The 23,996-nt window shown below is 24.3% G+C and overlaps 9 protein-coding genes and 1 long non-coding RNA gene across 26 annotated transcripts; 5 read left to right on the forward strand and 5 right to left on the reverse strand.

Annotated features, from left to right (window-relative positions):
• Nucleotides 1-15: 15 nt before the first annotated feature.
• Nucleotides 16-2,638, reverse strand: LOC126916805 (golgin-45). 9 transcript variants are annotated; one of them, XM_050722982.1, is made up of 7 exons: nucleotides 2,438-2,638; nucleotides 2,269-2,343; nucleotides 1,271-1,803; nucleotides 1,007-1,206; nucleotides 785-913; nucleotides 436-661; nucleotides 16-357 (listed from the first exon to the last, which is right to left on the reverse strand). In XM_050722982.1, the coding sequence occupies exons 2-7, from the start codon at nucleotides 2,318-2,320 to the stop codon at nucleotides 196-198; spliced, it is 1,302 nt and encodes a 433-aa protein (XP_050578939.1). In that variant the 5' UTR covers nucleotides 2,321-2,343; nucleotides 2,438-2,638; the 3' UTR covers nucleotides 16-195. The 9 variants fall into 9 exon arrangements, with proteins under 9 accessions (XP_050578939.1, XP_050578938.1, XP_050578942.1 ...); XM_050722981.1 differs by having other exon boundaries at nucleotides 2,433-2,638; XM_050722985.1 differs by having other exon boundaries at nucleotides 1,271-1,797; nucleotides 2,438-2,637.
• LOC126916810 (uncharacterized) lies at nucleotides 252-768 on the forward strand. The gene is made up of 2 exons (XR_007710738.1): nucleotides 252-396; nucleotides 541-768. It is a non-coding gene; the product is annotated as an uncharacterized LOC126916810 (long non-coding RNA).
• Nucleotides 2,421-6,773, forward strand: LOC126916808 (uncharacterized). 3 transcript variants are annotated; one of them, XM_050722993.1, is made up of 5 exons: nucleotides 2,421-2,560; nucleotides 3,461-3,668; nucleotides 4,168-4,361; nucleotides 5,394-5,670; nucleotides 6,514-6,773. In XM_050722993.1, exons 1-5 carry the CDS (start codon nucleotides 2,538-2,540, stop codon nucleotides 6,559-6,561), a joined length of 750 nt encoding a protein of 249 aa, XP_050578950.1. In that variant the 5' UTR covers nucleotides 2,421-2,537; the 3' UTR covers nucleotides 6,562-6,773. The 3 variants fall into 3 exon arrangements, with proteins under 3 accessions (XP_050578950.1, XP_050578948.1, XP_050578949.1); XM_050722991.1 differs by lacking the exon at nucleotides 6,514-6,773 and adding an exon at nucleotides 6,110-6,451; XM_050722992.1 differs by lacking the exons at nucleotides 2,421-2,560; nucleotides 6,514-6,773 and adding an exon at nucleotides 6,110-6,451 and having other exon boundaries at nucleotides 3,023-3,668.
• LOC126916807 (LIM and senescent cell antigen-like-containing domain protein 1) lies at nucleotides 6,766-9,649 on the reverse strand. Of its 2 annotated transcripts, none has more exons than XM_050722989.1 (7): nucleotides 9,360-9,649; nucleotides 8,601-8,714; nucleotides 8,358-8,470; nucleotides 8,042-8,234; nucleotides 7,820-7,961; nucleotides 7,454-7,712; nucleotides 6,766-7,378 (listed from the first exon to the last, which is right to left on the reverse strand). In XM_050722989.1, the coding sequence occupies exons 1-7, from the start codon at nucleotides 9,365-9,367 to the stop codon at nucleotides 7,179-7,181; spliced, it is 1,029 nt and encodes a 342-aa protein (XP_050578946.1). In that variant the 5' UTR covers nucleotides 9,368-9,649; the 3' UTR covers nucleotides 6,766-7,178. The 2 variants fall into 2 exon arrangements, with proteins under 2 accessions (XP_050578946.1, XP_050578947.1); XM_050722990.1 differs by having other exon boundaries at nucleotides 9,289-9,649.
• A 758-nt stretch (nucleotides 9,650-10,407) lies between these two features.
• LOC126916809 (cytochrome c oxidase subunit 5B, mitochondrial-like) lies at nucleotides 10,408-11,654 on the forward strand. Its single transcript, XM_050722994.1, has 3 exons — nucleotides 10,408-10,622; nucleotides 10,775-10,848; nucleotides 11,371-11,654. Exons 1-3 carry the CDS (start codon nucleotides 10,532-10,534, stop codon nucleotides 11,581-11,583), a joined length of 378 nt encoding a protein of 125 aa, XP_050578951.1. The 5' UTR covers nucleotides 10,408-10,531; the 3' UTR covers nucleotides 11,584-11,654.
• A 754-nt stretch (nucleotides 11,655-12,408) lies between these two features.
• On the reverse strand, nucleotides 12,409-13,912 carry LOC126916966 (cyclin-dependent kinases regulatory subunit-like). The gene is made up of 3 exons (XM_050723329.1): nucleotides 13,772-13,912; nucleotides 13,225-13,352; nucleotides 12,409-13,114 (listed from the first exon to the last, which is right to left on the reverse strand). Exons 1-3 carry the CDS (start codon nucleotides 13,828-13,830, stop codon nucleotides 13,014-13,016), a joined length of 288 nt encoding a protein of 95 aa, XP_050579286.1. The 5' UTR covers nucleotides 13,831-13,912; the 3' UTR covers nucleotides 12,409-13,013.
• Nucleotides 13,882-16,440, forward strand: LOC126916963 (putative uncharacterized protein DDB_G0286901). The gene is made up of 3 exons (XM_050723320.1): nucleotides 13,882-14,001; nucleotides 14,099-14,232; nucleotides 14,497-16,440. The coding sequence occupies exons 2-3, from the start codon at nucleotides 14,128-14,130 to the stop codon at nucleotides 15,910-15,912; spliced, it is 1,521 nt and encodes a 506-aa protein (XP_050579277.1). The 5' UTR covers nucleotides 13,882-14,001; nucleotides 14,099-14,127; the 3' UTR covers nucleotides 15,913-16,440.
• A 687-nt stretch (nucleotides 16,441-17,127) lies between these two features.
• Nucleotides 17,128-20,643, reverse strand: LOC126916964 (PSME3-interacting protein). 5 transcript variants are annotated; one of them, XM_050723321.1, is made up of 7 exons: nucleotides 19,988-20,628; nucleotides 19,494-19,596; nucleotides 19,127-19,225; nucleotides 18,795-19,014; nucleotides 18,552-18,616; nucleotides 18,046-18,394; nucleotides 17,128-17,689 (listed from the first exon to the last, which is right to left on the reverse strand). In XM_050723321.1, exons 2-6 carry the CDS (start codon nucleotides 19,588-19,590, stop codon nucleotides 18,081-18,083), a joined length of 795 nt encoding a protein of 264 aa, XP_050579278.1. In that variant the 5' UTR covers nucleotides 19,591-19,596; nucleotides 19,988-20,628; the 3' UTR covers nucleotides 17,128-17,689; nucleotides 18,046-18,080. The 5 variants fall into 5 exon arrangements, with proteins under 5 accessions (XP_050579278.1, XP_050579280.1, XP_050579279.1 ...); XM_050723323.1 differs by lacking the exon at nucleotides 17,128-17,689 and having other exon boundaries at nucleotides 17,988-18,394; nucleotides 19,988-20,168; nucleotides 20,557-20,643; XM_050723322.1 differs by lacking the exon at nucleotides 17,128-17,689 and having other exon boundaries at nucleotides 17,988-18,394; nucleotides 19,988-20,168; nucleotides 20,464-20,627.
• Nucleotides 20,644-20,851: 208 nt separating this feature from the next.
• On the reverse strand, nucleotides 20,852-22,478 carry LOC126916965 (40S ribosomal protein S7). Of its 2 annotated transcripts, none has more exons than XM_050723326.1 (5): nucleotides 22,347-22,478; nucleotides 21,811-21,981; nucleotides 21,346-21,527; nucleotides 21,112-21,262; nucleotides 20,852-20,959 (listed from the first exon to the last, which is right to left on the reverse strand). In XM_050723326.1, the coding sequence occupies exons 2-5, from the start codon at nucleotides 21,979-21,981 to the stop codon at nucleotides 20,882-20,884; spliced, it is 582 nt and encodes a 193-aa protein (XP_050579283.1). In that variant the 5' UTR covers nucleotides 22,347-22,478; the 3' UTR covers nucleotides 20,852-20,881. The 2 variants fall into 2 exon arrangements, with proteins under 2 accessions (XP_050579283.1, XP_050579284.1); XM_050723327.1 differs by lacking the exon at nucleotides 22,347-22,478 and adding an exon at nucleotides 22,171-22,326.
• A 359-nt stretch (nucleotides 22,479-22,837) lies between these two features.
• LOC126917010 (uncharacterized) lies at nucleotides 22,838-23,911 on the forward strand. The gene has a single exon (XM_050723396.1). The coding sequence runs from the start codon at nucleotides 23,259-23,261 to the stop codon at nucleotides 23,631-23,633; it is 375 nt and encodes a 124-aa protein (XP_050579353.1). The 5' UTR covers nucleotides 22,838-23,258; the 3' UTR covers nucleotides 23,634-23,911.
• The last annotated feature ends 85 nt before the right edge of the window (nucleotides 23,912-23,996 follow it).

A 23,996-nucleotide genomic window follows, 5' to 3' on the forward strand; every position in this document is an offset into this window, starting at 1 on the left:
AAAAGTCGTACAATATTATATATTGACAATATGTGATTATTTTTTTATTGTCATTTAATATTATTATAGATAAACTGATACAATACAATGATAATACAAAAATAATACAATGCATATAAGAATTTAAAATAATATAATGTTATATAATCATTATTTCGCTATATATGACATAGAAATATATATGAATAAAAAATTTTATATTTGTTTAATTTCACCACTACAATGAGGACAACAAGTTATATTTGAATCACTTCGTGGAAGAAATATTTGGCCACCAATTGCAACAGCTGCTCCCATCACTGCACTACAAGCTACATCTTGTCTTCCTGACATGAGCAACTTTGGACTCATAAGAAGCTGTATATAAATGAAAGAAATAAATATACATGAAACAAGGTAAAATAAATACAAAATAAATATGAAATGAAAACTTACTTGCTCTGCAGTCTTTTCGGCAAGTGTTTTCATATCTAAGCCAGTTATATTAATTTCTCTTTGTAAAGTAATGTTTTCTACACCACATAATAATTGAACTTTTAGAATTTCTGCAAGTTGACAACAGCCTTGTACTAAATCTATTATATTTGTACTTGGTAATACATGCTTTTTGCAAGAAACCCTTCCAGCATGATCAAAATTTTCACGCAAAATACTAAGTATCCTTAAATAAAAAGAACATAATATATATGTATTAAAATACGTATGTTCCTGCTACTTAAAGTATTTTGTAGAAATATTTTTATTAATAAAATACATTTTTTGTAAATACATGTAAGAAGCATACCTGTATGTCTTAAGGGATATATCTCTTATAAGATTTCGATCCTCTAGAAGTCTTTTTATTGCTTCTTGAAGATCTGTGGTTCTTTGGCAAAGAGCTGCTTTCCATTTTGCAAGTTCTTCAACCATTAAGCTACCAAAAATTATTGAGTGTTATGCATATTATATATATTATGTATTATTATAAATGAGCCATAAATATTTATATTGAATTATTTTCATTTACCTACTGGCTAAGAATTTACTCCTCCAGACTTCACATTGACCTGCTAACCACTCTGTTTGTTCTTGATGGGTTGATAAATTTTGAGCAGAATTTAAAAGAGCTCGAGAAAGTTGCAATTTATCTTCAGTCAATAAATGAACTTTTGTTTCAAGATCTTCTCCAACAGCAGCTACTAATAAATTTTTTAATTCTCCATTGACCTATTGTAAAAAAGAGAAATGTATGACATAATATTATTACTTTAGTAATAAGTAACATTAGTACCTGTGCTTGAAATTTCAACTGATTTTCAAGTTGACTATTTTCTTCTTTAAGCTTTTGTATTTCCGCTTCATATGCCTTTTTTTCTATCAACCAATCACTTTCTGCAGACTTATCTTCATCTGCTGTCTTTAAATCATTAGATACCTTTGTTTCATGAAGTTTCATTGCAGCAACTCGAGAGACAACCATATTTACATTTACATTACTTCTTTGCAATCTTCTATACTTTTTTTCATGTGGAACGATTGGATTGACTGCAGCTTTATAAGGTTCATAAGGAACAAATTTTGGCTCCTTTAATTTTAATGAACTTAAAATCTGTTTGTCGCGTTTTATATTAGTAACATGCTTTGGTATTAAATTTACTATTGGACCATTTGGCACAACTGGAGGGGTTGAACTTAACTGTTTCAAATTTGTTGGATGATAAATTAATGTTTCACCAAGAGGGCACTTTGTCTGTTTAACTTCAACTTTTTTAGCCGTTGCATTTTCCATCCCATCACCTTGCGTACGTTTAATCTGCCCTGTAACTTATACATCTTAAATATTAATAATAATAAATTAATATATAACATAAAAATGAAAAATCTTAATGTTAACAAATATGATACTAACAAATATTTTTATTCATATTATATATTATTTCCCACAATTAATTGCTTTTCCATATGTTCTGCTATAATAATTATTAAGCAAAATAAAGAAACAAATATCTTATTACTTATATAATGATAATATTACTATAAAACTAAGAAATTGTTATCTTGTGGCCACTATCATATTAAAAGTAATTGTCATATGTACTTTACTTTAAATATATAGAAAACAATGAATATACAAAATTATATGAAATAGGATGTTATATTAACATATATATTATACTATATAATTATGTGAAATAAGGGAAACTAGGTCTAATTATAAAAGCAAAAGAAACAAATATTTTATAAAAAATGGAAATTTATATAAGTATGTATATGAACAAGAAATCTAACCTTGTGACTTAGTTTGAGGTTCATCTTTTGTAGAATTTGAAATACTGGCCATTTTTACTTCTATTTGGTAGATATCTACTTAAAATAATCTTAATATCATTTCATATCATAACAAATTATCAACTACTTTTTATCGGTCATTATTAATCTATCACTTAACGTACCGTACCCAATTTAGTAAAAGGAACTCAACGGGAAATGAGTAAGAAAATATGTATCAATACCAATGTATGCATTATGTTTAGGCAAGAAGTATAAGAACATTTTTTATGCAAATCCTAATTTCCACTGTGTAGGTACATTTATTAAGTAATATTAATTTTTATATTTTTATGAATATTTTACAATTCTATAATATTTTGATAAATAGTGACTAAAGTATTGAATATATTTAAAATACTACAATAATGATAAAAAACGAAGCGATAAACCTATGTAAAATAGGTTTTAAACTTTTAATCCTTTTTGTTTGTGTATTATTGTCAATATAATATATTGTGTTATTTTTTAAATAATATATAAATATTATATATATTATAATAATATATAAATTAAATATATATAAAAATATATTCAAATATATATAAATTATGTCTATAATAGTATAGAAAATTTGAATTATCGAAATTTACAAAAAGGTTTGATTTCTATACAAATTTTGTCTTATATAATATCGATAATTCAATTGTTATAAATCACTAGTCACCAGAAAATAGTTTTAAATTCTTATAGTTGGTGAAATCATTAATTATATATTTAACACAATAAAAAAAACTTTAAAGCAGGAAATTAAATTAACAAGCATTTAATATGACATATAAATTAAAAATTATAATTTTGCAGTATAAGAAGAGTTTAATTTTGCAATATTGTCAAATTATAATCTGAAACATCAATTAAATTTTATTATAAATTGTAACCTCTTTTGCAATTTATAAATTTTTAACTTAAAAACAAAACATTACACATTGATATTACTTTATTAAATACGGTAAAATTTAATGATAGAATAATGCTTATAAAAAGATTTTATAATAATTATAGCGATGTAATAATTTTATATCTTGAACCGTTATCATAATTCTTATATTCTTATAAATTCAAATTTTAATTTGAAATATAATAATAATATGTTCGTATATTAAATGATCTGTAACAAAATAATATTAAAAAAGTAATAACCATTCCAAAGAATAAAAGCTATGGATAAAAAAACATATAAAAAATATAAACGAAGGATCGCACAAGCTGTAGCTAAAGTCGATAATAAGCCTCCAAGATTTGAAGTGTCCGCATATTACAAACCGCATAATATGAGAAGCGACATAAATCGAATAAGAGAAATCGACAAGCAAAATATAAAATTATTAAGGCGGATGAATATAATTACTCGGTTAAGGGTAAGTATAAAAAGTTTTATTTCTGTAATAAATATCTTTTATTCTTCATTATTTTCTATCTTTCTGTATACTTATACTACAATGTTTTACTATTGATATGTCTTATACTTAATACTACCACATCATTTTTTACTATGTTTACATTTAGTATTGTAATATAATTAATCTTAATAATTACAAACGTGTATTGTATAAAGTTTTATACATATATATATTATTATTATTATTATTATTATTTAATATATATTAAATTATATAATAATAATAATAATAATAAATTATAATAATATTATTATTTAATATATATTAAATTATAATTATTATTATTTTATATATATTAAAGTATTGAATGTATTATTTAAAATACTGCAATAATGATAAAAAACGAAGCGATGAAAAATAGGTTTTAAACTTTTAATCCTTTTTGTTTGTGTATTATTGTCAATAAAATTAACTGCGTTTAAATTAATTTGAAATTCATGATGTGTCCAAATTATAGGCAAATATCGATTGCTGGTTACCAAAGATAAAATATAAATCAAAACTTGATAACCAGGCACTAAAAAATACACAAGTCATGAAAGAAAATAAAAATTTATTACGAAAAATTCGTAAAGCAAGTACTAATTATCCTACTGCCGAGTTTATACAAGATTGGAAAGAAATAAAAATGAAAATGGAACACAATAAAAGGTAAATTATTCCTTCAATATTTCATGGATATATACTTTCGTTTTCAAAGTTTTATGCAAAACAATTTCGAAATTAATTTTACTTAAATTATAATTATGACAAAATTTAAGTTACATTATTTTTTAAAATTTTTAATTAAAAGAACACTAGCTTTTTTATATCTGGTTCTATCTTATTATAATTTTAATGAAATCAATATGACATGTATTTATATCTTAAAACACTTTATTCTTTCCATTCCATTGTTAATTGTGAAATTCAACTTTAATTTGTATTAATCTTAAATTTTCAGAGCATAGAATTTTGAAAGTTAGAATAGAATTTTAAAAATGCAGTTGAGAGATAAAAACACAAGAATGAAATATAATAAAATAAAAGAATAAGCTTTATATCATATTATTAATGCACATTACACGTAATATAAATGTTTATATTATATTGATGATTAAATTCTATAGATATCAGAAAGAACCTACAACACATACCATTGGATTGCAATCTCCACAAGATCATTGTATAATTACAGATTTATCATTGCTAAAATATATAAATCCGTCTATTCGAACCAAATGTTTTTTTGAAATTGAAATCCAAGGAGATCAGAAATTAGGATCCATTCATTTTGAACTTTATGATGATATTGTACCTCGAACATGTACAAATTTTGCGGAATTATGTCGTGGATATAATGGCTTATCGTACAAGTAAATAAAAGTAAAATACACATTTTTGACAACTTTAAATTAAAAAAGATAAAAGAAAACGATCTGTGTTTTTCTCCTGCAAAATTTTACATTATTTTGATAAAACACATTTATTCAAAATATTACTTTTATGATATTATTATTACAAATATATATATATATATATATATAAATCCTTAAGTCGATTTCTTTAGGAAAATTTATTTGGGCGGAGGAGATATTCGGAAAAGATATCTAAAAAAGTTTACTTTTCCAAATGAATAATATTTTTTAAAGGGAGATAAAATTACATCTTTAATTAAAAGGAAAACAATGCTTTTTCTGATAGGAACACACCGTTTCATCGAATTGTATCCGGTTATTGGTGTCAAGGTGGAGACGTTACAAAACTTAACGGGTGTGGAGGAAAGTCCATATATGGTGAATCATTTGAGCATGAGAATTACAACTTACGTCATGCTGGTCCCGGAATTTTGTCCATGTGTAACGAAACTGAAAATACATGCAATTCCAAATTTAATCTTACTTTTAGACAATTGGAAACAGTAGATGGGAAAAATGTAGTTTTTGGGAAAGTGATTGCAGGTCTTTCAAACATTTATAAGGTAAATTTATCTCAATTACATTAAAATAAAGATATCTTCCTCATTCCTAAATTTTTCTAAATATATGAAGAATATTTGTTACTTATATAATTATCTTTTAATAAATTAATGTAAATTTGGGAAAGAACAACTGTACCTTCTTTCATACTTTTTATTTAATACATCTTTTTATAAAATAAGGAAAATTAAAATTATATAACAGTTAATTAAAACTATACCGCAGAAAATCACAGAAAAATATTTTGAAACATTAAACATGCAAATTTTTAGTATACATGGATCTATAAATCCAAGAAATAAATAAAAAGTTTAACTACTGTACTGAAAGAACTTTCTATAAATTTATTTATATAACAGATCTGAAAAATAAAATTGATTCAAGAGTACTTAGTAATGATTTTGAACATGACCACATGTTAATACATCTGATATTTTTTAGATTGAAGAATTTGGTACAAAAACAGGAAAACCATTTAAAACAATAATTATATCCAATTGTGGTATTATATCAAGATATATAAAAAATAGATAAAAATCAAGCAAAGCATAAAAATTTCATTTAATTGGTGAAAGTCAGAAGTCTTTGATAGTATAACGTCAATGTTAATAGTTACTTTATCGTATATAGAAAAACATAATTATATCAATTACTTAATTAATTTTTCTCTCAAATGTTCTTTCTTTATATCTGTACATTGTATAAAAACATAAAACATTAAAAAAAAGTATTTAATTTGTGTACAATATTTAATAATAAATCGTACTTTAATATATTAAATTATATTTCTTGTAACGTGATTATTATTTTTATTTAACGTCTTCGATACGGCGCTTGTTCTCCAGATATTGTCATTTGATGACAGCGAGCTACGGGCAAGGACAATTGTGTAGCGTAGCGTATTGTTGACAATTGACAGTCAAATTGACCTCAGCCGATATTCAGTCGACGTTTGACCCTGGGAACGTATTCGGGATGGTCAATTATAATCGACACTCGTACTTAGGACGATTAATTAATCTATCCCCATTTCATATGTTATGTCTATTATGTTACATTAATATCATGATTAAATTATTGAGATAAACGAACACAAATATCATAACTCAGTATTTATTCTTCATTCAATTTTTATACAATATCATCGAATTTTCTATATGCAATTTGTTTTATAAAATTTGAGTATTATTAATAATGGTTTGAGTATCTTTTTAATACTCAATAAAATATAATTTTATATATAAATGCAGTTATTTAATTCATTTATAACAATGAGGCACTTTAAAATTCATGCATATAACAAAAATATTTCATATTTATATAGATATATTAAAATAATTATTATGATTAATGCAGAGTTTAAATATAATGATTTAACATAAAATAATGTTAGCAATTAAGGCATAAGTATGACGTTATAATACAATAACATAAACTTTCATTGATAATATTAAGAGATATTTCATTTTACATTCAATTAACCATAAGCTGATATATGTTGCTTATATGATTAAGCTGGTAGTCTTTTAGGATTTAAATCATACATTCGGCGCATACGTTTTTTCAATTCTTGTGGAAATTTATCGTAACATTTTTTACAGGCGGGTTTTAAATCAAATTCAAAAAATTTAGTTTTTTGATTCATTTTTTGATCGCAAAATGCACAGGCGAAATGATGTACGCACCATGCTTTATTCAAAGCTGTAAAAACTGAAAAATTCAAAATATATTATATATTTACTTTTTTCTTAAATTAAAATAAAATTTATAGAATAATATACTAACCATCGCCAGAAATTACTTGATTACATACAAAACACAAATTACCGAAAAGTTGATGGTAATGTGTTTCACAATAAGCTAAACCTTTTTTCTCATAATGTCGATGACCTAAAAATGGCTTTTCACATTTTGCACAAACAAAATGTTCAACATGCCAATGTTTACCTAGAGCAGTTACTACTCGTTCCTCAATCGGACGTCGACATGCACCGCAAATTGGAATTCCCATTTTATCATGACATCTCAAACAGTATAGCTCATTCTGAAAATGTTAATAATCAAAATGTGAATTATTAATATACTAAGTACTAATATATTAAGTAAAAGATAATACTAATAATTAAAGACAACACAGTTATAGATACATACCATTTCATTGGCAGCATATCCTGGTCTAGAATTAACCTCTCTAGCATCTGAATTAAGTTCTATACCACAAGCAGTACAATTAAAATGATATGGATGATAGAGTTCTCCGCGAAAACGGAGAGGTTTGTCATCAATTACACCACTAAAAATTATATAATATTATATATATGATATACAATAACTAAATAATATATATATAACTTTAAAAATCAAAATTCATACTGGCACTGATGACAAATATATTTTCCAAGTGCCCCAGCCTTGACACGTGCGTTACACGTATGGCATAAAGCTCTACCCTGACATTTAATAAATCCTGCATCAGCTAATTCACCATTGCATTCTTCACAACGGAAACATCCTGGGTGCCAATTAGCATTCATTGCTTTTATTACACGGCCAATAACAAATTCTCCTACAAATAAAAAAGTATAATTATATTCTTCCTTACAAGTGTTTTTATGAGTTCTATATGAGTATATTATTTTTTTAAATTTAAGTATTTGTCATATTGTAATAAATAATTAAAACAACTTACCGCATTTTTCACAACAAGGTGCAAATAAGACATGGAAATCGTGTTCACAATATTTGTACCCTTCAAATTCATAGAATATTCCATCTGGGAATGGACGGAAACATTGTGCGCATCTAATAAAATATCTTTTATTATAATTGATATAAATTTTAAACAATATGTAAATTACATAAAAACATAATATAAATGTATATAAATACAAACTTAATATAATAACTTCCAATGATAATAAAATATTCTTACACAAAGCATTGAGGATGCCATAGCTCTCCATTTGAATTAACAATCTTTTCATGAGGCACAAAACCTTCTCTACATCGAGAACAGAACATATTATCCAAAGACATCCCTGTAACACTTTTTATATAAAGTTTATATTATTAATGGGACTAACCAACCATTATTCTAATATATATAAAACTGCTTTAAAATTGGACTTAATAGTTAATATTATAGTTTCTTCTCCTTCTTTTGATTGTTCCTCCTTCTTTGTTTCAAAATGATTAAATTCATATAATACATTTAAGTTTTCCCAATTTATTGCAAATATACAATATTTAAAAAATGAGAAAATTAATGTACATTAAACATAATTAATGTGGACATGTTACATATATATGTATATATGTGGCAAAAAATCATAAAATACGCAAAAACTGAAAAATTTATTTTGACGACATTTTTACAAACTAAAAAATCGATTTATAGCGCCTAGTGTAATGAATATTTCATATGATATCTTCAAAATTGAATAATATGTAAAAATAATTTATTTTTACTATAATCGCTAAAAAAAGATAATTTTTCTTTTACAATATATAAATATAAAATTGCATAAATGCTGCATAGTGTATTAATATTTATATTATATTCAAGTTAATGTTTCGAATGTCTTACAATATTTCATAATAACGGATTTAAAATAATATACCTGGAAATTAATTTTGCTGGTGGAAGATATCCTATAACACTATGTTTCGGAAGAGAAATAATTGTGCTTACCCTGGCATTCTTTAATGATAAAGGAGAGCTAATTTATTAATTGTCGTTACTTCCTTTTTCTTTTAATTAAAAAAAATATGAACGTTATATGTTACAGATTACTTTAAAAAAATACCTAGTATTTTTCTAAACTAAAAATTATTGTTGTGTATCATTAATACTATTAATACTTTTTGAAATGAAACTTTATAGAAAATGCACACATCAGTGTTACTGGTTATATATTAATTCTTCGTTTTATATTTAGAATAAAAATTACGTCATCAAAGAATGCACCGCTTTTTCTTTAATAATCAGTTAACTGCAATAGCCAATCAAATGTAAGGAATGTGGACTTGCCTTTTGTGAAATGTTACTTCGAACAAGGAAATAAGGTTATGTAGATATGAAACTTTAATAATTATTAAACGATTAATGTCTTTATATATTTTTTAATATCGTTATTTTCTATTGCAATTTTAGTAATGTAAATGAATATTCAAAAGATTGCCCGTTTTGTTTAAATATATTTGCAAAATAAACATTTACACAAATATAATTATGCAATGTATCAATAACAATTAATTAACATTTCATGTTTCAAAATTTTTGACAGCTTTTGGATAATGTTAAAATCTCAGAAATAAGTTTAGAAAAAAGATAATCAAAACAATTACATACATAAAAACTACAGGGAAATATAAAATAAACTAAGAGACCGTTTCAAATTAACTTTCAATACCATAAAGTATATTAATCTACATGGAACGTTTAATTGATTATAAAAACTAGGAAATAATTATGCTTTTTACCATAAAATTATTTAAATTTTTATATAGTATTTAAAATCCCTGCCTAGTAACTATGAAGAAAAGTAGCTACGTATATACATATACGCGTTCTCTCTTTTCCTTTCATAATTTTGCAGTATAATATTTATTTTTGAATTGTACAAAAATATTAATAAGTTAAATTATATAAAGTATATATCCAGTTTCGTAAAACTACATTTAAATCGTTTAATTTGGCGCTGTAGGTCGTCACATGGCGCTGTAATCAACTTAACTAATCGATCGAATAGTATCGTTAAGATAGGGTTGACACTCTGCAGCTGCTTTCCTACGAATTGTTTGTGCTCTGAAGAGACGTTTCTCTTCGACGAAATATTAACCATATAACGTATAACTTGCAAAATGGCATGGTTATGTAGTCGTACTATTTTCCAGACATGTCGACGACAATTTTACCGCGATGCTGTGAGATATACAAAAGAGAAGGAAAAGAGTAATATAGTTTTTTAAATAATATTAGAATTATTTAAGTGTGCTGCGTTTTTTTGTTACGTAATATGAAAATGTAGTTTATTGATTTTACATCATTTTTTATTTATGTTAAGTACAAAATTCAATATTTATTTAACGAAATTCTTGTTTCAGCTTTTCCCGATCCGCTAGAACTAGCCACGGGTTTGGAAAAACGTGAGATGCTTGCTGCTGCCGCTGGCGATTCTGTAAGTTTCTACATTTAATAATTTTCCGAATTAATGTCACACTTCGAAATCTACATATTTTAATAAGATATTCTATAAAATAAATTTTTTAAATCAAATTTTTTATGTTATTTGCAAACTATGATTATCTTCTGAACTTCATTACAAATTAAGTTGATTAAAAAATTAAATTAAAATTAATAAGAGAGAAAGTAATTTGATGTGCATATTCTAATGTAAATCTTTAATCTACTGTTATTATATGTATGTATATCTATATGAAAAATTGTTAAATTAAATAAAGTCAAGTTCAGCCCATAAAATGTAAATTAGAACAAATAAATTTATCAATATATTTTCATATTTATTGAATGTATCTTTTATATCTGTGAGACATATTAAAATTATTTTACAATGCATCTTTGCATGTGTATTATAAAAATAAAATATTATATTGTGAAAGTTAAGAATTATAAATTATCCTTCCTGTCAATATCTTAATTAGTTATTAGTTATTATTTGTAATTTATTATCTTATTTCAGGATCCCTATCACATGAAGGCCATAGAAATATCGCGTGATAGCACAAAGGACAATCCAAATTTAGTACCAAGTGCATTCAAAAGTCGTGTTGTTGGTTGCCTTTGCGAAGAAGATAATGCACACGTGAATTGGATGTGGTTGCATGAAGGTCAGCCACGCCGCTGTGAATGTGGTCATTGGTTTAAACTGACTGAAGTTGCTCCTTTAGGATAAGATTTTAATTTAATGTTACTTCTTGTTATTAGTCATTTCTTTAAAATGTAGAATTAATATCATATACTAAATATTGTGTTTATTTATTACCTTCTTATATCCTATCTTCATCTTATATATATCCTTCAATTCCAAATAAATTGTTAGTAAATAGAATAGTAAATTATTATTAACTTGTATCATGTTTAACATCATTATTTTAAGATTTTTATCATTTTCAATTAACTTCTATGTAAGGTCTTATGTATTAGTTTTTTTAGAAAATATTAAAAACCATTTTTCTATAAATTTTCTTTGTAGAAATATAAGAAATATATGAAGCTGTATATACTATAAGAAATATTTCGAACGTTATAATAAATTAATTTCTGATTTGTGTTTCTTATTACCTTTTTTTAATAAATTCTACTACAAATTCTTTTATAATTTCTATTATCTAAATTTATAAACAATTATATAGTTCTGAATAATTGTATGTAACAATTTAAATAGTATTAAATGTAAATTGTACAATGATTCAATTACTTCAATTTATGATTATTTAGATGTAAGAAATATTTCCTACCTATGTACTTATGGATACAATTTATGGAATTTTAAGTCATAACTCATTTATTTTTTAATTTTGCAATTTTTATAAAAATTTATGATATATCTAATGTTGCATTATTTATAATACATAAAACTATATTATGTTTACATTATTTCAAAATTTAATTATATGTATTAAATTATTTGTAACATTGTAATATTACATATTAATTTATGCTATATTACTTATACAAATATAGTAATTTAATACAATAAATAATAAAGTACTAAAGGTATATTTGAAAATATATTTTAATAGTGATATATGATGGATATCTATTACATTCTATATAAAATATCTAATTTATTAGATGATTACATATATACTAGTATATTTGTAAATATAAATTTTATGATTGTGAAGTATTGTAAAAATTATATAAGTAGATGAAATTTCTTTTCTATATTGTATATTGTAAAAATAGCGAATTTCAATATTTATAGATATAGATTTATCACAGTCTCAATGTAGTTTTAGATTTATATATAGGTACTTCATTTTCAAATTCACAACCATAAAAAAGATTACTTAATATTATACAAAGATCAAACTAATGAACATACTATTATGTAGAATTCATTTCGTATTCTGTACAGTAATTACCCCTATATTGTTATAGATTTTATAAATATTAATTGTACATATTTGACTTAAGCATACGAAACATTATAAGTTTCTTTCTTACACACAAAATTACATACATGACGGTATGTTCTATAAAAATTCCACAAGAATTCTATAATTCTTCTACATGAATTGTATAATTATGCTAACTTGTATTAACTTATTATGCTTTGAATCTATTATAAATAGTATTGAAAGTTCCTAGAAATTTGTTTTAAACACAATATACACTTTGATATTCTCTTTGAAAAGAGGTGTTTCTTGTATTTGTTAAAACATCAGTCCTTGGTCTACGAAACAATAGTACATGTGGTTCTAAAATGTAACAGATATACATAGAAAATTATACTAACTATAATTGAACTGAATGAGATTGTGTTAATATTTTAATAAGTCACCATGTACAAGTGTGTCTATTTTTATACCTGGTACATGCATCATGTAATGTACCCAGCCTGGACTTTGTTGAACTCCTAAATTTCTCCATTCTGTTTCTGACATAAGATGAGTTTTTGGAACATGTCTTGCTAAATCAACTGGCAAAATAACATGCCTGTAAAAACATAAATTTTGAGTAACTATAACTATAAACTAATTCTTATTATAATTATATTTATTTAATTATTATGTAAATATTATATAATTAAGATTGTTATTTTACTTACAAACAATAAATTAGTTCTAAATTATTTCCTCCTTTACTACATATATTATTCGAAATGTTTACTTTCAAATGAACATAGAAAATAAGGAAGATAAGAATATAATATAAAGTGATTGTTTTAATGTATTTCTCAAATGAAATAATGTAATGTAAGATCAAGCATAGATAAATTAAAACCAAATATGTCAAATATATTAAATTAAAATTGATATATTTTATACAATTATATGTTAAAGATACTTTGTAAATTTTAATACTTTAATGGTTTATAATATTTTAACATGAACTAAATACTCTTTCGTACAAACCTATATTCATATTTATCATCGTTGTATTTTTCAGAGTATTGTATTTGATCAGCTGGCATTTTGAGTATTAAGATATAAAGATATAAAAATTTCTTTCTTTTATAAAATTTGTTTTCATAACAATCGTATATATGCGTACAATAATAAATTTCACCTTGTTTTCCAGGACGCCAAATAAATTTCAATGTTAGATAAATTTGATACAAGGTGTTTTTTAAAAGCTACAACAGGTAGTAACAAACACGTTTAAGAAACAAATACGCCCTCTTCTAGTTTCACTCAAAAGAGAAATCTACACATACTAAAATATGTATTTTATTATTACAGATTAATAAAATTTTAATAATTATCACAAAATGCAAGATCTATGCCCATTGTGTTCGAAAAATGGCCTTAAGAATAAAATAAAATTATTGCAAATTAATTTACAAGAGGCTGTATGGGTATGTGAAGAAGAAAAGGCAAGTTTTTTATAACTTTTTTTATTTAAAACATATTTTATTATAGATATAACGTCTGTTACATATTTCATAATGTAATATTTCATTATTTATATATAACCTCATATGTGACAACAAAAATAACTTTACAGAATAAATGTGATTATATATTTGTTCATCTGTAACATATTTGTAACAAATATAAATATAAATAAAAAACAAGTACATAATAATCTATTATCATTTTATTATTGCATTAAATTAATCTATTACTTCTTATTTTAGTGTGTATGGCCTTTTGGATATGAAGATTTTGTATATTGTCCAAGACCAGTAGGAAAAGTTTGGTCTTATTATTGGAATGATTATAAGCCAACAACACCACGATTAAAAGAAAATCTTATAACATCAAATTCATCAAAGCTACCATTATGTTTTACACCTGTAATACCTAGCAAACATATACAAAAAGAAGTTATCAATAATACAGATATGCATCCTTCAGAGAATATTAATGCTACAAATAATTCAAATATAATAAACTCAAATACTAATTCTGATGATCTACATATTTCTGTTTTTAGAGAATCAAGTATGATATCAAACATTAATATCGAAGAACAATACAATGATACCAATACTTTAAATAATGGAACTACTGTAAGTAATGTACATAGCAATAAATTACAATCGATTAATGATAATATAGAAGATATAAAAATTGAGAATGAATGTAAAAATTTATTAAATGAAGATATTAAAGAAAAAAATGATATTTCCATAGAGAATGTTAAAAGTATGAATACTGTCAAGAAGGCGCCAAAAATAACAAGTATTGAAAAAACAAACATTATTATTTCTAATATGAAAATAGGAAATCAGATCCCTAATGTTAAGTTAAGAAATGAAGAATCTGTTCATCAAAAATCAAAGAAGGAAATTTTAGGTGTTGAATCTGTAGATGTTACAGGAACTAAATTGAAACCAGAAGTTGAAGAATTACCAAATTTAGAACCAAGTGAAAATAATGAAAATATATTAAAACCTAATTTAAATATAACTACGATGGAAATAGATGGTTTACCACCTATCACATTATCATTTGAAATTCCAGCATGCTCTACAGCTCCTGAAACAGTAATAGCTAATAGACAACTAGGTAGTTATAAAAGTAATAATACAAAACCAAACAGTTGCAAAGTGAAAGATACAGTTGTAAAACGGAATATAAGTAGTGGTAAAATATATGAGAAATTCAATTTTAGTGCAATTAAGAAAAAGCTGGAATCAAATAATTCCAGCAATATTATTAATAACAAAGATAATTTTTCTAATGCGAAGACACAAATTCAAAAGATAGAAAATGATTCACCAGAACCAAAATCAATTTCAAATGAAAGTAATATTTGTGTATCGAATGAACTTGATAAGTCTTATTCTTCAGATATGAAGATACAAGTTCAGCAAGTAAAAAATGATTCACCAGAAATAATTTCAAATGTGAATGCTACTTGCGTACAAAATCAACTTGATGAATCTGTAACATCCTTATCAAATCAGGAAATTGTGGAATCTGATACTGTAGCAGTCAATGCTAGTGCAAATATAGATACTGTTTTGGAAGAGCTTATATGTAATAATTATAGTATTTCTGAAAATATAAATGATAACTGGATAGAATCTCTATTAACCCAGCGTTAGATTAATGATATACTATAATTAATTGTATTTAGTTACTTTATCTGGACAATATTATACAGTTCCCTATCTCAATCATTTATAGAAAATAATAATAATAATATGTCATTTTATACTATACAGTCCTATTATACAACTAGAATTTTGTTTATTTATGGAAATAAAAAATTGTTACTGATTGTAATTTTAAACTGGAATTATAGAATAATTTTTACAAATAGACTTGTATTAATTATGTTCACTTGATAAGTATTTAGACACTTTGTATTTTTTTGTATGCCTCTAATGTCTTACAATACATGGCTGGCTTTGATTTAACAAAGATACAAAAACTATCATGTGCAAATTGCATACAATATTTAAAACAAGAAATATTTATCAACCACAAGGAGGACTTGGTAAATATAATTATTAGGGGTTATATAAAGATAAGATTTCTTTATATTGTAAAAAATATAACAAAAATTAACAGTACAAAACAAATGGAGAGAAAAATGAAAGTAAAATAAATCATTTTAAAATTTAACAAAATGCACTGTGTTCAATCTTCTCAGCAATTTTAAATATTATGTTGTTTCTCAAGATTATAGATTTCATTTTAAGTAAGTGTTATATATAAATATTATATGCACTCATTTTATTTAATTATTTTAATATTTATATTTCTTTAATTATTAGTAAAAATTAAATTATGTTCTGTGCATCAATAATGTTCTGTATTAAATCTCTGTAAACTATTCTCAATTAATTCTTTATTCTGTTATTTAATTTATTTATTCTAAACTTTCATTTATGCTTTCAAAAATTGAACAATTCTGTCTAAGAATCAAGAAATTTGAATTTTGTAATTTTGCCTTGCCACCTGTTGCGTGAACATAATTAAATGTTAATATATATATATACTTCAGCTGTAAATATTGTAAGATTGAATGATGGGAACGGTATGATTATTAGATTTGTTAAATTAGTTTTGCATGCTCTATAATAGTACTGAAAAATAAATATATGGTTCTATAAAGAAAAAATTTTGATGATCTTGAAAGCTTGTAAAAAGAGGGACTGTGAAAAAATCTATTTCCATTTTCACTGTTATATATACAACAAATATACAACATTATATATACAACAATAAATAAGACAAATATTTAGGTGATCACAGTTAGCTAGGTCATTCTTTATAATTAATGTAGTATGGGAATATTATATATTTAACAGATATTTACTATACATAGGCACATAACTTTATTATGCAACACATGGTATATTTAAATATATGCATTATAAGTATTATAATAGTCTTTATGACTAATTACATAATACATTTTATAAATATATGATATCATTCTATTTAAATAATTTGAAAATTTTAGTATAAAAATAATTGTATTTTTATATAATCCTAAAGTAAAGAAATCACTTCTTATCTCTTGTAATCCACGTAAAAAATGTTTATTCTAGATAACTGTACTAGAATCATTTTATTATTCTTTTGTATCACTTAAAAAAGGAGGGAATATAACATAAATATTGTTTTTTAAACATATTTCGACATAAATAATATGTACTGATATTTTCTAGTTGTTTTATGTATATAATGTATGTTACAATATAATACAGTTTATGTATAAATTGTCACGACAATATATTTAATAAAAATGGTCTTTTTAATATAGTGAGTACTGCCATGATGTGATTGTTTCAAAGTATTATAATTGTACATAATATATTTTGAAAATATTTTAAGTGAAAGAAATTGTCACATAGTTTATAATCCAATTACCTAATGAATATAATATTTAAATGAATGTTTTTAAAGAGTAATAATAAAGTAATTCGAAGAGTAATTGCTATTAAATGTATAGTAAGTATTTTTCTATTTTCACAATTATGAATTGATGAAGGAATAATTGCAACAGAATTTTAAGATGTTTACAATGAGTGTTGAAAAGGAAACAAGTATGTTATACAATATAATATATTTTTTAAAAGATTGCAATAATACAATGATGTCAGATTGTATAATATATGAAATCAGAACAGAGTGAAAGTGAAAGTAAAATATGCAGCAAAATTATTGCAAAAAAATATATTTATATTGTACAATTACAGTAAATTGCAAAATAAAATGATTGTTACCTATGAATAAAAAGGCGATTGTAAATACTTTGCATTCAGCTTTTTTCTTTATCTTTCAAAATTTTTATTTTTCGACCTAACAGATCGTATTTGGAATGATTTGGTTCCGGATCTTGATCTGTATCTGAACTACATTCACTATCACTAGAATCTTCGTAAGTGCCAAGGCCAGGCAAAATTCCAATACACTTCATACCTGTTTCATTTGTTATATTTTTATGTTCTAAAGTATCAGTTTTGAATGTGGGTTCGCATTCAGTTATTATTTGTTCATTTAGTTCACAATCTTCTTTCTTTGATGTGTCTTTGCTTTCATCAGATGACTTTCTTTTAACACCCCGTGCAAGATCTACATAAATACAATATTAAAATAATATTCAGATTAGGATACCAAGTATTAAAGCCTTTTTATGTACTATTTATGATCTTCAATTACTCTGAATATAATTATCATTTTCGCATAATAATTAAATAATTTATAAAGATGACATTGAATTTTTATTTACCTTCTTTTTGTTTTTCAGGGCGTTTAACTACAACACCAGCTAATAATTTTAATTGCGAAGTACGACTACAAGAAGAAAAAATATATCTCTTAACATTATAAAATATAAACATAATAATAGAAATGAGCAAGAATTAAAAATATTTATTAAATATCATGTTATCAATTTTATAATATTGGAGATATAATATTACAAAAATGAGTCATGCTTGTTAAAGTTGCATTAGATGAAGTAATATATTACCTTCCAGAAGAAATATTTTTATTTACAATTTGAGGATTTTTTAATTCTTGTTTTAATTTTTCATTTAAGGATTTTTCTTGTAATGAAGCAACAGCAGCTTTGAAATCTCGCATTTCTTTTTCTTCTTCAAGATTTTTTTTACGCTCTTCTTCTAATTTTGTTCTATCCACCAAATCCAAAAATTCCACTTCATCATCATCTAAACCTTTTATCATATTTTCTGTGAATGAAGAAGATAATTACATAACACAATGAAACATATAATTATAACTTATAAAGGAATATGCATGATTTTATGTGTAATTACATACATTCTAAAATTGTTAACTTACTCAACTTATGTGCTTCCTCATATTCTGCATCTCTTTTGTTTTTTTGTTCTTGTAATCGTTCATATAAAGATCTTGTATCATATGGTTCTTCTGGAGCTTCTATAAAAATCAAAAAACATATATGTGATACTTTTATAATGATTAATAATTAAAAAAATAAGTAAAAAAATATACGCATAGATAATTACAATTAAGTCACATTATTATAATTATAATTTAATTATTCATTTGTAAAAACAATAAAGACAAGAACTAGATATCTTAATTAATTTTATACATATTGCAGCTTTTAATTAAATAAATATTACTATTATAGAAGATAGCTGAGATTTAATATATACATATAAAATGAAAATATGAGAATGACCTAATGGTTGGTCTGCAGTTCGTACACGTTCCCATTCTTCTTGTCGTATTCTTCGCTGTTCTGCAATTTCGGCTTCTGATATAAATCCTGAACTCATAATGATCTAGAAAAAAAATTGAACAAAAATTACATATACACAAGGCATTGATTATTTATTTGCTATAATTAATAGTTGACATAACAATATATAGAAAATAGTAATTAATTGTTCAATTTCTTATTAATTATAATATATATTCGACAAATATAATGATTATTATCATTTTTTATCATAATGTTTTAATAAAATTAAATAGCGAATATTATATAAGAAAACATTATTTGATTATAAATTTTATGAAGAAACAAAAATGCGAATATCACTTTCCAAAGAATGAAATTAAAAAATAGATGCATAAAAATAAAACTTTTGAATATATAAAAAAGTGAAAAAGAAAATAAAATCAGTAATGTTATATACTATATATATTTAGAGTACTTATATTAATACTTACCACTGTTATGTATACTAAACTTTGACAGAGTAATAGCACAAGAACTATATATTTTCAGTGTTTCTAAAGTTTTTATAAACATTCAACATTTATAATTAGTTATCCACTCCTTATCATAACGTAAATGTTAAAATAAAATTTCTTTAATACAATTTTTTGAAGGCTTTGATTTTGAAGGGTACTTTAAATTAAGAATTTTAAACATTAGATTAAGTGACTTAAAACATTAATATTTTTCTAGGAATATTTGGCACTCTAAATTTTAAACACGAAAAATTTCCTTTTTCAAATTTGTTAATTAGCAACAAGTTGTTACGAAATGTTAGCGACTTTTTCATTTAGTTAAAATATTCTTAGTGTATAGATAAAATTAATAATGTTCAAAATTCGTGATTAAAGATAAATACATATTTAATATTTTCTAAAAGATATGTAGGTTAAGTTCTAGATTTACACTTGAACAATTATAAAATTACAGAGTTATATACGTTGAATATTTTCTTATAAATAGATCTCTTATTTATACAATCAAAACCGGATTAAACAACGTTTTATAATATCCTATCAACCTATGTCACGAAAACGACGCTCGATCTTGAAACACTGCAAATTAACTGCTCGTACTTAGGTACTCCAACATTTTATGCGCATGCGTGAAACATTACGAGTATAATATATATACACACTTAGATGCATATATGTAAAATATAAATGACTAAGTTCATATATATATAATTTTGTGGTTTTCAAACTTTTCGTATTTTGTACTAATCTGAAGAAAATAACAAATATGTTAAATTTTGATGACTAATATCATAAATTTCATGAACTCAAAATGGGAAAATAACAATCTGCGAAGAAAAGTATTTCAAATATTTTTATTCTTTAAACATATTATACATAAGTTTCTGGAAATTCAAATGTTACATCCCGACCTGTTAGCTTCTTATAGACAGCAGCAAAGGTATCAACCTAGTAAATGAAAATGTTACATTAAATACTTTACATTAACTGCCATTAGAGAATACAAATATGAGTAATTTATATTTGTCACTTGCACAAATAAAAATGAAAAATAAAATACAGTACATTACAAAAACATTTATCATTAAAAATGTATTTACCTTGTGTTCAATGTTTGTTTGCTCATTTTTATCTAAATGAACTTTAATAAGCTGTGTTCCATCAAGTTTAATTCTGATGCGTTTTCCAACAATCTCTACAGGGTACACTAAATCCTCTAATAGTGCATCATACACTGCAGTTAAGGTACGGCTGGAAAATACATTTAATTGTTAGTTTATACAGTAATATATATACAGTATACTATTGATATTTTTAGTAATAATATAACATACCTTCTAGGTCTCTTTTGCTTATTCTTAGTACGTGTTTTTCTTGTTGGTTTGGGCAAAATCTTACGTTCCCCAACAAACATCACATGCTTTCCAGAAAATTTCTTTTCTAGTTCACGTACAAGTCTAGTTTGAATTTTTTGAAATGCCTTTAACTTTGGCATAGGTACATATATAATAATGCACTACAACAAATATTAATTTATTTTATATATATTATCATACATTTAGAATCATAATTTTAATTTCAAGCATTATATGTATCTAATATGCTGTTCTGTCATTTGTAATGAAAAAAGTAATGAATTATAAATATTGTTTATTATATAGTTTTTGAATATAATCAGTTTAGATTCATAATTAATTAATATTATCAGTATTAGCTGCTAAATAGATACTGAATCAAAATTAAGTTATATAGATGCAGCAATTGAAAAGTTATTGTGCAAAATAACATGTCATTTTTACCTTTTTATTGTTAGTTTCAATTTCACGTGCTTTAGTGATATAAAGTTCTCTTAATTGCGATTTTAAATCACTATTCATTTCCAGTTCCAGCAGAGCTTGGGAAATGCTAGCTTCGAACGCATCAGGTTCGGCCCCGCCACTTTTTATTATTTTTGCGTTTGCTGTGAACATCTGAAAAATATTTTAAGGTTAAGATTTCTTCTTGTTTATACACTGATACTTTATAAGTCTTACATAGTTATTTTATTTAATGATAATTTTAATTATAGAATATGAATTTTATTTGAAACTCATGATGTAGACAAAAATATAATTTTAAAGTTAAATGCTACAAACTACGATATGCTGTCAAATAAGTACATTGTATCCAATAGAATCCAATTTTATCACATCTTATATATACGATCCGAAGAAAAATATTACTTCATCTGACACATCGTTATATTGTGAATAACATGCAAAGTATCATTTAACATTTTCTAATTCATTTTAACTTCGTTTTTAGCTAAAAATTAAACTGTAACTCAAATGTATACCTTGACGATATCCGTACCGCATGAAAAAGATCCAATATGCCCTCAGATAGAAATGCCAACTGTTTTGCCCACAAAATGTCTCTATATTTCTATTGTATTATACTATTTATTATAAAATACAAAAATATGATCTTTCATTCGCTATTATATCATTAATTATGTTTTAAGAAATACTCTAAATTCATTAGCTTTACTTAAAAATATTTTTTAATGATTTAATCCTAAAATTTTTATTATATTCGTATTTTCACGAAAATTTGTTTTCTAAAAATTTTGACATCTTTTATAGAATAAATTATTAGATAAATAAAACAAGTTTTTAATATAATTATGATATATATTTTTTAATACATACATTTTTTGTATCTATAAGGATTTGATAATCTGCTAAATAAAATTTTTTAATAAGCCGTCAGTCTAGGGAAAACCGTCCGGAAAGTGAGCTGTGACTAGTTCCGAAAATCATCATGGAAGAAAAGAAGAAGACACTTTATGTATCTCTGTCTGTCTTACAAGATCGCGAATTTTGTTGTCTTCCATGGTGATTTTTCACGATTAGACGCGACTCAATCTTTGAACAGTTTTCCCTAGTGAGTGTCAAAATCGGTTGATATAATTGTAAGACATAACGTTATTTATGTATATATTTTAACTTATAGATCTAACATAACAAATCGGCCTTTCAGAAGTTAGTTTTATTTCATGTATCTTAAATCTTTGAATGAATTTTGTCTGAAAGATGTATTTACTCTAAGGAAAAGTGAGGTCAATAGGTATACCTTACTTCAAAACATAGTAGAATTAGAACACGTTCAGGGTAATGCCATATTACATGATAATTCGTGTTTTATAAAATGCACATTTGTTATTGAATTTGAATAAGACGTATAAGCGTTTAAAGTATATACCATCATGGGAGATGAAAAAGCTGCATATCATTATGAAGAAGGAAAAGAAAAAAGGATGCCCTTTACCATCTTTGGTGAACCAATAATTAAAACACATTGTCAAAGAAATGCTATGATATCTGCTATTTCTGGTGGCATGGCTGGTGGTTTAATAGCATTTTTGTTTACTAGTAATCCAAGAATGTCTACACGAATAGGGGTAATTACTTACGGTGTAATAGGAATTACTGGTGCACTTTATTGTACATACGATGAAATACAATCAAGAAGTGAAAGAAGAGAATTTAGGAAACTTATGTATGTAGAAACTCATAAAGCCCGAATCAAGGATACAAACTCAGATGATAATGTATCAAACCCAAAACTTGAAAGTATTTAAAGTTTTTATTTATACAAAACGTATTGTAGATACAGGTACATAAGTTTTCTTAATTGTGAATAATGTATAATTGTAAAATATAATTGATCTATATTTGTAACAAAATTTATATTTTGTTATGCTTATGTATCAATTCGTAATATTATGCAAATAATTATTATATGTTAATAGAGAATAAAATGATGTGAGAATATCATTACTTTCTTGTGTAGTATGTAAATGCAAGCAGATAGTAAGTGCACATCAATTAATAATTAATAAAACAATAATTAAACAAAGATCATGCTAAGATTATTAAGTTCCCCATTGATACAATTATCCTTTGTCTATAACTTACTTAATGTACAAATTAATAACAAGTTC

This window comes from Bombus affinis, chromosome 5 (genome assembly GCF_024516045.1).
Source record: "Bombus affinis isolate iyBomAffi1 chromosome 5, iyBomAffi1.2, whole genome shotgun sequence".
NCBI lineage: Eukaryota > Metazoa > Arthropoda > Insecta > Hymenoptera > Apidae > Bombus > Bombus affinis.